We start from the raw sequence: 12,812 nt of genomic DNA, 5'->3' as shown, positions 1-12,812 counted from the left end.
ACAGACATACTTTTCAAAGTCAAAAGTGCAGCACATTCTTGCAGCACCACATTACACCCTCCTGGTTGGAAGTGTACCAGTTTCTCTCAGCCACTGTTGTAGTCAGATCAGTATGTGATGGAATATGCTATGTTATGTAACAATTACAGTACGGACCAGTGATGACACACACTTCCAGTTTGTGCGCATACCATGAAGTGGGAGATTCGAAAGTGATCTGGTCTTCAAACTTACTTTATTTACAAACTTTTTATTTATGAACATGGGTTCCTTATCAAAACTCTATGTACTAATTACCGCTACAACTCCTAGAAACCTGCAGTAGAAATTGTGAAACACCCTGCACAGCATGATCAATGTAATTGAGTAATAACCTGTTGTTACATCAACTATTATTATTATTATTATTGTATATTTATTTATTCATTTATTTAGTTATATTTTTACTAGTTTATTTACTCATCCAAGGATCATCTCGCAATGATATAGGATTTGTTATCATAATGTAATGAAAATGAGTAGCTCCAGTATACATACATACATACAGAATATTCAGGGTGTTCAACTGTTGTTGGTATGAACAGAAGGGGTGAATAGAGGACAATGAAGCAAGCAGATAATTCTTATAAATATAGCTCCAGAAAACAGTGATTTCACTGATAAGATATATGCACAAGTGCAATCATGCCAATGTCAAAACACTCTTTGCTAGCACATCACTGTAAGTTAGTTAAGTAAGTTTCTTGCATTGGGACGAAAGCAAAGAGTGACCAATCACAGGTCAAGTTTAGGCTGTGCCAGCAATATGTGAACAGTAAGATGTAAGCATAAACACAGCCTTGTGTTCAAAGTACCAGTTCCCACAATGAACAGCAAATGCAGTGTGCATGTGTAGCATTTGATGGTTTTTTGTCATGGCTCCACACACATTTTCAAATGAAGAAATGGCTGAAATGCACTTCACATACAGGTATGTTAGTGGCATTGCAAAGGAGGCAGCATGAAGCATATTCTCAGAGAAGGCAGCTAGACACAAAGATGTTCACTAGGTCCTATCAGCAACTGCATGAGACCACTTCATTTAAAACCAGCATGCCACATTCTAGCCCTATTGATAGTGTCGATGAATTCCAGGAATGCTTGTGGATAGTTTTCGGTGCATTTGAAACATGCTCGAGATTTCTGAACATGTACAGGCATTGACAAGGAGACGTGCTGAAGCCTCCATTCACATGAATGCTGCCAACTGGAATACTTGTTTCAACGTGTTTGCTCTCAGATGCACATCTACAGTCTGGATCCTTAGTGACTCATAGCATCAGGGAAGCCATTAGTTTCAAGCCCTTCATTCACTAGGGTTACTTGCTTGTTTCGTCGTCTTCTTACCCCTTTCATCTGCCCCTATAATAGTGAAACACCCTGTGTGAGTAGCCTACTTTTTATGAGGATAGACCTGTAATCAATGTGGGCTTGCTGGGGAAACCATCCCAGCTTTTGCCTGAAATGACTTGGGAAAATCACAGACAGTATAAATTAGGATGGCGATGCAGAACAAAATTTATTCTCCTGAAAACAGTCAATGTCTTAACAATGGGACTGCTTCATTTATTTGGTCCCTATTATACAATGTTCTTTTTATTATATGCAGTTTGGACCAAAATCTTGCATTGGTGGTTCCTGGACCATGAACATAAAAGCCTCCATGCTTCTTTCAGTCCATCCAGGAAACTGAATCAGCATTCCCCCAGATGAATGAGTGCTGAGCTCATGAGAATGATACATTACCATAATCCATTATAGATCTTGGCACATTTGCTTGTAAAAGCATTATACCAGTAATGTGATTGTGTGCTGTAGCCTGAATGGTGCTGTAGTTTTCCCCTTTGGTTAGAATCCGTACTTTTGTGTCCTCTAAGTAATCTTTGTGTAGCGTGCATTACTTGTGAAGTATGCTGTAGTTGTATTCATAGGTAGATGTATTTTAGTGATGTTTTTCATTTCTGTGGAAATTTTGATACAGTATTATTCCCTTATAGAAAATGAAGTTTTGAGTTTTTGTTGTTTTTCCATGGACAGTACAAGTACAAACTGCCTCATTATGTATAGTACTGGCTGGTTATGTAGTACTCTCTGGTGAACTACTTATTAATGTTTGTGCTGATATGCACAACAGATTGTTAGACGTGCAGTAAAGATAGCTCATTTTTAAAATTGTTCTTACAGTGAACCCAACTACTGCTTTTAGTTGTACTCCTTATGCCCCATTCCTGAAGTTTGAAAATTGTGTCCATGTTTTATTCCTTTGATCCCAAGAAATAAAATCCCATAGATAAGAATTGAGTGTGTGTGGGAATAGGGTGTCACCACAAGACATTGGCTGGTGCAAACCAGTGCTAGTACCCTAAGAACGTAACATGCTAATACAGTATCAATTTGCTGACAGTATAATTGTGTGTTGATTGACAATCAAAATTGAACAGTAAAAACTTGGTGTTTCTTATAAAGTCTACAGGTTTATCATCTATGCTCAGTGTGAAAGAGGTGCTTTCTCTTTTTGTGCTGAAGTGCATGATGTTTCTTTTTTTTATGTTCAGTGTCAATGTATTACTGCCCAATTGTAAACATACTTGAGGGTTTCATTAGCCTTCTCTGTTAGGAGTTCCTGTGTTTTATCCGTGACTTTGATGTTGCTGTCATCAACAAAAAGTACTTTGTCTTCACATGTTATACTGTCTGGGAAGACATTAATATTTATTGTGAACAGAATTAGACCCTGTATACTACCCTTTGGCACATCTATGTTTGTATGTTTCTTGTCTGACTTGTTTTACCACAAATTTTTCAACTGCAGATAGTAATCTATCTCTACCATTTGCAATGTATTTTCCATGCAAGACTGGAACTACTTTGCAATTCCTCTTACACCTATTGCTTCTGTAAGGGGCATTCAAAAAGAAATGAGCTGGAGTCTGGGATGCTCAAACCGGTGACAGGAGGGTAATATCGTGGCATGTATAAAGAGGTGTGGTTCTGACCAGTGCGTGGAAGTTAACAGCCCATCACTGGAGGGCTCGAATGCACGTCACGTGACTATACAGACCTAGCAGCAGCACGCATCAATCGTCCAGCGCTGCCAGTCGCACTGCAGACATGGAGGCGTCAACGAAAGAGCAAATACGTGTTGTTAGTTTTCTGACAGTTAAGGAGTAGGAGGAATGCTCATTCATTGACGAATGTCAGGTGTACAGTGAACAATGCATGTCCCTTCCAAGGGTCAAGGGGTGGCACAAGGAAAGGCCAGATGTCGTTAGTTGATGATGCACGGTTTGGAACACCAAACTGCATTACAGATATCATCCAGCTGGTGGACGCACTGATTATACAGGACTGCTGAGTGACAGTGAAAGCTATAGCCACTGTGGTCAGATTGAGCATCGGAAGTGTTCACACGATTGTGAAGGAACGACTGCACATGTGTGTGTGCCCAGTGGGTGCCCCACAGTCTTCAACCACACTAGGAAGCATGTCGAAAGGCCCACTGTGTTGCTCATCTGCAATGCTATGCTTGGGAAGGGAATGCATTCCTAGCACGAGTGATGGCTGGAGATGACTTCCAACCAGAATCAGAATGACAGTCTCCAGTGGAAGTATCCAGGGTCACCACCACCATAAAAGGCCAAGGCCATCCACATGAGTGCAGGAAAGGTTATGCTGACATTCTTCTTTGACCAAGATGGTCCCCTTCTGATCCACTTCCTGCAGCATGGGACAACAGTGAATGCCCAGTGTTACTCGAAAACCTTGACCACCCATTGCCAAGCAATCAAATCAAAATGATCAGGTAATCTCACCCATGAAGTCACTCTGCTCTACGACAATGCAAAGCCTCATACGGCCAACACAGTCACAGCACTCCTGCAGAAATTCAAACGGGAGGTTCTCAGCCACTGTCTGTACAGTCTGGACCTCTCTCTCTCTCTCTCTCTCTCTCTCTCTCTGTGTCTGTGTGTGTGTGTGTGTGTGTGTGTGTGTGTGTGTGTGTGTGTGTGTGTGTGTGTGTCTGCCATTTTTGTTCCCTTAAAAAGGCTCTGAGGGGCAAACTATTCACCTCAGACAACGACATCCAGCTGTACGTGTGGAACTGGTTAACATTGCAGCCCTGGGAATTTTATGAGAACCATTCACCTCCTTGTGTCACAGTGGGACAAGTGTCTCAACAGATAGGGTCAATACTTCTAACATACAGGTACTGGTTTCTGGAATTACGCCTCCAGCTCTTTTCTTTTTGAATGCCCCTTATAGTTTGTTTGATATCAGTGTTTTATAGTAAATTCTTGCACAAGTATAAGAATGTACTCAGTCATCGTTGTCAAGAGTTTCAAGTGCCACTTCTGTGAACTATATTATGGCTGATGATGTACTTCTCCCACTTTGGAAACAAGACTGTCCTTCATTAAAAGGTTGTATGTAGTCATGTAACTCATTAGTCTATCTTTCTTGATTGATAAAATTATTTTTGATTGCACTGACAGTAGTGAAATTGGTCTGTAGTTTTCTGTACTCCCTGCATTATCATTTTGTACTAAGAGCTCAACTTATGCATGCTTTAGATCCTCTGGGAAAATACCTGAGTTATAGGACACATTTATTACATTTGTTAAGAGGGGGATTCTTTGCTGTTTATTCACCTTTTCAGAGCAGAGACTGGAATCCCATCTATGCTTGCTGAGTTCTTATTTTGTAATTTCTGTATTGTCATGCTCACTTTGATTTCTGTATGTGTTTTGGGCAGTACCAGAGAGATAGTCACTTACAAAACTTAACATTTACTTCTCTCATCTTTGATTTGTATATTGCTGTACTTGTTTAACTTTTCCAGTAGGCAAATATGAAAGGCATTCAATGAGTAATGCAACACATTTTCTTCTGAAAGGAGGTTGGATTCATTCAGGATTCCAATACATCATATTATTCCCCAGTCTTTTGACTAAAAAACGCTACTTTTCAACATAATCTCCATACAGTGCAACAGTTTTATGCCACCTTATTGGGGGGCCTGTATGCCGGCATAATACCACTCTACTGGTTAACGTCAGAGCCAACATCTTGCTGCATCAATAATCTCCCCATCGTCCATTCGATGCTTCCTGCAGAGTGCATCCTTCATTGGGCCAAACAGATGGTAGTCAGAAGGTGCGAGATCTGGAAAGAACAGTCCAGGGTGGATGAGGACGAAAGCCCGATGAATTTTTGTGAGGTCCTTCAGGTACACAGGCTTATGGAGTCTTGCATTGTCATGGAGAAGGATAAATTTGTTTGCATTTTTGTGGTGGGGTCACAGCCAGACAGGTTTGCATGAGCTTTATGTAATGATGACAGATGCCTTGCCCAACAATTTGCCCTGCTTTTCGTTCACTGCCAGGTCTCTGTACACATTCTGCAAGTGCCTAAGAATATCTGTGATGCTTTGGTTATCCACCAAAAGAAACTCAGTGACAGCTCTCTGCTTGGAGCACACCTCCATTAGACTCTCTTTCGAAGGCTGTGTATAGTGTCGCTACCTATCAGAACATCATGAAACTATGGTCGCTGAAGTGGGAATATTCCACGATGTCCCACAACAAATTCTGCTTTTTTGTCAATGGAAATGCCCCTCATAGTATGGAATGTTATTTTATGAATTAGACACTATTTTGTCACTGAATGATTTTTTTTTTTCACTCCCTTCCCCTTCCCCCAGCAAACAGCAGCAGCAGTCAGATCATTATCCATATCTACTTTATCCCAGGTTTGTCAATTCCCTAGAAGAAATATTTATTTTAAATTCCGAGAGGACATGTTTGTAGGCTTGCACAGCTTGAGTTATAACTTAGGTTTAATAGAGACAGCGAGTTTCCGTTGTGACATCTATAGAAACAGTTCAAAAGTTAGAACATTACCAGATCTCAAATAGTAATACAGTGTGTTTTGTAAAAAAAGGAAAGTTTCTTTACTATTATATAGTTTTAAATTTTGAAGTTATTTGTAAATGTGTTCTGCAGCTAAAAGGAAAAATGTTCATATACTAATTGTGGTAATATGATAAGGAGGTATTACATCTAAATTACATGTTCCCTTTTCCAGGAAAGGGGCCTGTCTCAAGGAGTGCAAGACATGGCTGCTGCAAAGAAACTGTGGGAACTGAGTGAAGATCTTGTGAAACTGCAACCTTCAGATCCTCATCTGTAATTTCTCACTGACTGTTTTTTTCATTTTTAAATGTTTCCATTGTTTTCATTTTGACTGAATTCCATAATTGTAAGATCCTACATGAGTTACTCTGCAAGTATTATTTCTTTTGTTTAGAGTATGGTGATGCAAAGAGACTTGTAATGGCCAGTATCTTATTTATGAATAAAAGAATCTCTGTGCCTTTTTGTGAGAATGCCAGTCTATCACAACTGGATGAATTGCAGCAAAAGCAGTAATAAATAAATCTGAAAAGCCAGTGGTGTCTTTTGAAACTTTTACAATTTTCTTAAATTTCCTATAAAGCACACACTTAAATCAGGAACATTCTGTTACTGGGGAGAATCCATCACATTTTAAAAAGCACTCAGTCATCAGGCCACAAGTGGCCCATCGGGATCATCCGACCGCCATGTCATCCTCAGCTGAGGATGCAGATAGGAGGGGCATGTGGTCAGCACACTGCTCTCCCGGTCGTTACGATGGTTTTCTTTGATCGGAGCCGCTACTATTCGGTCGAGTGGCTCCTCAATTAGCATCACGAGGCTGAGTGCACCCCAAAAACTGACAACAGCACATGGCGGCCCGGACGGTGACCCATCCAAGTGCCGGCCACGCCCGACAGCGCTTAACTTCGGTGATCTGATGGGAACTGGTGTATCCACTGCGGCAAGGCCATTGCCCATCACATTTTAAGATATTTGAAAATATGCAGTGTGGTCATAGTGAGTGAATTCTGTTGTAATATCTGCTTGTTATGCAAGCACTCTGTGTCAAAGCCATTGTTAAATCAAAACTTTGTTAGATGGTACGTTTATGCCATCTAATTTGTTCACATAAAGTGTACTCTTTTTGAAACTAGATGTTCCTTTGAGTTTTTCTGTTTTGTTGCAATACCATTGACTTTGGTGTTTATACTTTGATTGAGAAATGAAAATCAGAAACCACCTGACAGTTTGAGATGTGTCTAGAATGAAATTTTCACTCTACAGCGGAGTGTGCGCTGATTTGAAACTTCCTGGCAGATTAAAACTGTGTGCCGGACCGAGACTCGAACTCGGGACCTTTGCCTTTCGCAGGCAAGCGCTCTACCGACTGAGCTACCCAAGCACGACTCACGCCCCGTCCTCACAGCTTTAATTCCGCCAGTACCTCGTCTCCTACCTTCCAAACTTTACAGAAGTTTAGCAGGAAAACTTCTGTAAAGTTTGGAAGGTAGGAGACGAGGTACTGGCGGAATTAAAGCTGTGAGGACGGGGCGTGAGTCGTGCTTGGGTAGCTCAGTCGGTAGAGCGCTTGCCCGCGAAAGGCAAAGATCCCGATTTCGAGTCTCGGTCCGGCACACAGTTTTAATCTGCCAGGAAGTTTCAGTTTGAGATGTGCTCTTGTGAAACTTGAGTAATCCATAACATGTGTTGCGTGAGAGGTCATCTGTGTCTTGGCTTTTATATCAATGTTAGAGATAAAACTAACACTTGATAATAATTCATAATATCTATTCAGTTAACGTTATCATAAGGTCCATTATGTTCTGCAGTTCAGTGCTTGGTTAGAAATCTGCCACTCTTTTTATCACAATCCAGTGTAGTAAAAGGGGGTAGTGTTCACATTTCATGCCCCCCTCCCTCTACAAAAAGCTCAGTGTGAAGTGTGGCAACTTGATTGTAATTAATAGTTGTTCTAATGTGGAATATTTGAGTCCCAGTTCCATTCCTTACAGAAGAACATAATTTTAAAAAAAAGCAATAGATGCAATTTCAATAGATCCAGGTGAAAGGCAACACATTTCTGCTCTGGAATATGTACTGGTATTTACTTTTGTAAGAAAAGAAATAAATAATTGTACATTAAATACGGGCAATACACCAGATGCAGTTACACAGATGTATGTGTGGCATATAATTTTGTTTTTACCCTTAACATGGAACAGTATTCAGTCATGTCAAGGGATTACATAAGAGGACAAAAATGGAGCAGGACAGGAATATGTCCACTCGTGCAAGATACTGAGAATGTTGGCATAGGTGGATATCTGCTTTCCAGAAACTGTAATATGCAAGATATGTGTGAAGACATCACTCAGCTTAGACTAATTATTCATCCATTGGAGTTAAGTGAGAATGGAAGATAGTGTGATACAAAGTACTAGTTTTGACAGAAAAAGATGGCAAGAATAAATTTCTGGATAACTTTATGCAAAATGTCTAACACAGGCATTAGCAGCACCAGAATTTATCAGTCACGGTGTGTATGTGATGAAAAATGTCACAATGGCTGGCCCGAGATACAAAGTAGGGGTAAGAGTCTCTTATGTGGGGCATTGAGGCTCAGCACTGCTTGGCTTGTGGATGACATTGGGACTCACCCGACAGAGATAGAATAGTGGTGTGCAGAGGATGCAGCCAGTCCCATAAGGTATTATGTTTGCCAGTCACTGTAAATTCCCAATATGAATAACCTGTAGGATTTAAATATCTTTCTGAAGTTAAGTTGTTTTTAAGTGAACTGCCAACAGTGAATGATGGATTGCTCATGAAAGATTTTGCTTCTCCTCCAACCAAGTCAATACAGCTACACTATTCACTTGCCTCTTATGCTTTCTGGTTCTCGCGGTGATTGTTATACCACTAGTGACCAGATGTTCAGGGTACACTAGGGGTTCTGCATGTGTGATATTGTTGCAACTTTGTGAAATGAATTTTGTTTTTGTAGGCGCACTATTCGGAATCTTGTACAGTTTGTTTAAAGACCTGCATTGCAGAAAAGGTCTTTAAAGTGTTGTATTTTCATTAGAGTATTGATGCTCTTGAAGTTCATGTATTTCACAGCTGTCATAATATTGCTTACAGCCTGAAAGAAAGGCATCTTCTAAATTTATAGGTATCTATGATAGCCCTTTGTGATAGTGCACCAAGCAAAATGTCAAAATGGCAATCTATCCAGAAAGAGTTTTAGGAGCCAGAGCTTCTCAACAATAAATTGTCTTTGTAGCATATTTGGTTCTGTATTTGCTTGTAGGCTTAAATAAATTACTTTCCCGGTCTCTCTTTATGAACGTTTGACATATTACACTTGGTTCAAGCAGAGAACAACCTGTCACAAATGTTCCTCTCTTAAGATAAGGTCAGTTTAAAGGAATGCTGACATCAGTGGTAGATGACTGTACTTTAAGGTATGTTGGTTGTTATCAGAGTTCAGTTGTGATCCTGACTTCTGTATAATTTTAGAGTGATTATCATTCCCAGTATGGATCAAATGACTCATCACTGGTCATAGGAAGCATCAAATGTCAATGTAGTGGCCAGACAATAGAACCTCAAGCATCATCACTTATCTGAGTGATCTTACACCCCTGATAAGACATTGTGAGGACTCAGATAACAACCTGAGACTGCCACCAGCATTGTCTCTGCCTCCAAGCCTGCTCAGTTCTAGACAGCTGCCCCTCTGTCTCTGTAGGCCCACTAGGGAAAGACCACAGGCACTGGATTTGACGATCCCATGGAGACCTAGCCATTGCCCCCAGCTGTGGAGGGCCCACCAAACATGTGGCAAACACATCACATGTGGGGATAGCTGTTAGCTCCTCTACAGGAAATACTAGCCGGTTCAGCATGTAGACTGGCAGTTTTTTAAATTTTTTTCATTGCAGTCTTTAAGCTGATTCTCATATACAACTGTTATCTTGATTGTCAGGTTCAGGACTTTGATTTCGAACTATGATTATGTGTTGTTCTTTGGTAGTGATTTGGGCTCAAGTTACCTGCAGTCATAATGTTTGCTATTTACAGAATTTTGGCCATTGATTTTGGTTTTCACTCACTACATGATCCACAGCAGTGATTTGCCTGGTTAGTGTCAAGTTGAGACACAAAATATACTGAGAGTTCAGGTAGAAACTCTGCAAAGTTTCACAGATAGAGGAGCATTATAGACGTAAGAATCTCCACCTTTTTAATTTAATTAACGATTAGAGAGATGCTGGGCAGAGGAAAAAACATTGACATTTTTTGTACAACAGCTGTCAGCCTATCAGTGGACCTTCTGCCAGACTGTGTGGTAAATATTTTTTTTTTTTAATTTTTATTTTATTTTTTTTTTTTATTCATGGTTGGGTTCATCAATGCAAAATTGTAGGGTTTCATGCAATTGATGCATGGTCAAAGAAACTCTTTCATCCATCCATTCATTTGCACATTGTTTTTCATCGATCCCACAATTAAGGATAGCCTCAAGGAATGTGGAATGGGTCAAGCTATACAATAACAGGCTACTTCTGCGAAGTATACTGATGACAATTATGACAAGCACTAATCTACTCAAATTGTGGTTATTACTTCTTGATTAGCTGCTGTTATTATCTCCCACTTCAACAAAGTATTTTAACTTTACACAAACCACTATTAGCTGTCTGTAGACTGGCAAAATTCGGAGCTGTTACAAAGATAGTTGAGCACAATTTACATTCCTGCGTCCAAGTATTCAAATATGTGGTAGGAGTGGCTAATGATCCATTCTTTTACATTGCTCTTATCTTGGCTGGATGGACGGATTCATTTACTGTGTTGATGAAGCTAACGTGAAAAGAGTAGGGCAACTCCAGACATATTTACAATACTATGAAAAGGATGGATTGCTACTCAGTGGCAAGATGACTCTTTGAGTTGCAGACAGGCACAAAAAAAAAGATGAACTTCCTGGAAGATTAAAACTGTGTGCCCGACCGAGACTCGAACTTGGGACCTTCGCCTTTCGCGGGCAAGTGCTCTACCATCTGAGCTACCGAAGCACGACTCACGCCTGGTCCTCACAGCTTTACTTCTGCCAGTATCTCATCTCCTACCTTCCAAACTTTACAGAAGCTCTCCTGCGAACCTTGCACTCCTGAAAGAAAGGATACTGTGGAAACATGGCTTAGCCACAGCCTGGGGGATGTTTCCAGAATGAGATTTTCACTCTGCAGCGGAGTGTGCGCTGATATGAAACTTCCTGGCAGATTAAAACTGTGTGCCCAACCGAGAATCGAACTCGGGACCTTTGCCTTTCGTGGGCAAGTGCTCTAGAGATACTGGCAGAAGTAAAGCTGTGAGGACTGGGTGTGAGTCATGCTTCGGTAGCTCAGATGGTAGAGCACTTGCCCGCGAAAGGCAAAGGTCCCGAGTTCGAGTCTCGGTCGGGCACACAGTTTTAATCTGCCAGGAAGTTTCATATCAGCACACACTCCACTGCAGAGTGAAAATCTCATTCTGGAAACAAAAAGACTGTTACACACTGAGTTTTCAGCCAAAGCTTTTTTTCAGGAAACAAAGGAGGCGAAGGCTTTGCCTGAAAGCTCTTTTCATTGTACCTGCAACTCAAGTTGTCATCTTTACAGTGAGTAGCAATCTATCTTTGTTATAGTATTTTTGATATTCCAACCTGGACTTTCCATTGTTTGAGAGAAGTATTTTGTAATTTGCATCCAACAATGTGCTGCTGATGTGAATATGTTTTCAGTTCTGGAAAGATAGATTTTGATATGTGAAACTCAACATTAAATTCACAAAGTATGGCTTCTTTGCTGCAGACTGTGTTTTATGCTGAGTTACTGCCTAATTGGGCTACATGCATTAAGTGCCTCGCATTTGAGCCAGTTACTGGTTTTGAATTGTCTGAACAGCAGGTATTGCTCAGTGGTGAATTATTTCCAGAAAGTCTGTGTTCTTATTTCATCACTAACAAAACAGAATTGATACTGTGGATATAAAAGACTGAGGTGACTGATTACTGTCTTTAAGGCTTCTCTGTAAAGAGCCACTATACTGGAAAACCCGAAGAACTTTCGAAATTGCCTTCTTGACCGAAGATTACTCCTTTCCCATAGTTATGGCATGATTTTAACAGTCCATGGCTAAAATGACATGTTTTTTCCAGTTTGTTTCAATTGTCCATTGTCACTTTCTTGCAGCCTCACGATATTATCCACTGCAACGCATGTTTTCTTCACCACTGTAAGTTTAGAAATCCAATAAGAATTAAGTGGACATGTTTGCTCATTAGGCTACTGTTTGATAAATGCAAATTATACTACCATTTTGCCTGTAAGCAGTGGGAACCATCCATATCATGGTTTCCTTTAGGGTGTTTCTGTAGTGTAAAGCAATGTATGTCACATGATGAATGAGGTATACTGACAATTTATGACATTGCTCTAACACACTGTGCCACAGTAATAACTTTTTCATTTCATTTTTGTTGAATTCCATATATATCATGAAATACATGTCCCTTAGTTAGAGAAGAAAAATACCAATAAAGCTTGTCAAATGCTATGTCTTTCATCTTTAACAACCAAGAAATTTTTGATTTTTGTTTTTTTTGTTTTTTTTGCCTTGGTGTATAATAAAACTGATATAATGTAATTTGATATTCTGTTAAAATATCATGAGAGATGACAAAATCATTGCATCATTACCTGGCTGATACTTATACACCAAAGCTGAATTACCAAACACACTCATAAATAAATGGAAGTATCTTAGTTCCTCCATCAAACATATTACTTAAGTGTGCTCTAAATGGGAGAGTATTAACATCACTGATTC

At 40.0% G+C, this 12,812-nt stretch overlaps 1 protein-coding gene and 1 pseudogene across 3 annotated transcripts in view; one reads left to right on the top strand and one right to left on the bottom strand.

Moving 5' to 3' along the window:
- Nucleotides 1-6,487, top strand: part of LOC126175845 (retinol dehydrogenase 14) — a 114,925-nt gene extending 108,438 nt beyond the window's left edge. For all 3 annotated transcript variants that reach the window (XM_049922849.1, XM_049922852.1, XM_049922851.1), the window contains exon 8: nucleotides 6,124-6,487. In XM_049922849.1, coding sequence (XP_049778806.1) covers nucleotides 6,124-6,228 — 105 coding nt within the window. In that variant the 3' untranslated portion in view covers nucleotides 6,229-6,487. The remainder of the gene's footprint in view (nucleotides 1-6,123) is intronic.
- Nucleotides 6,488-6,793: 306 nt separating this feature from the next.
- Nucleotides 6,794-6,911, bottom strand: LOC126177360 (5S ribosomal RNA; annotated as a pseudogene).
- Between the last annotated feature and the right edge of the window lie 5,901 nt (nucleotides 6,912-12,812).

The sequence above is a fragment of the Schistocerca cancellata genome, chromosome 3, assembly GCF_023864275.1.
Source record: "Schistocerca cancellata isolate TAMUIC-IGC-003103 chromosome 3, iqSchCanc2.1, whole genome shotgun sequence".
NCBI lineage: Eukaryota > Metazoa > Arthropoda > Insecta > Orthoptera > Acrididae > Schistocerca > Schistocerca cancellata.
Note: the sequence above shows the minus strand (reverse complement) of the source record. Positions and strands in the feature narration are given on the sequence as shown.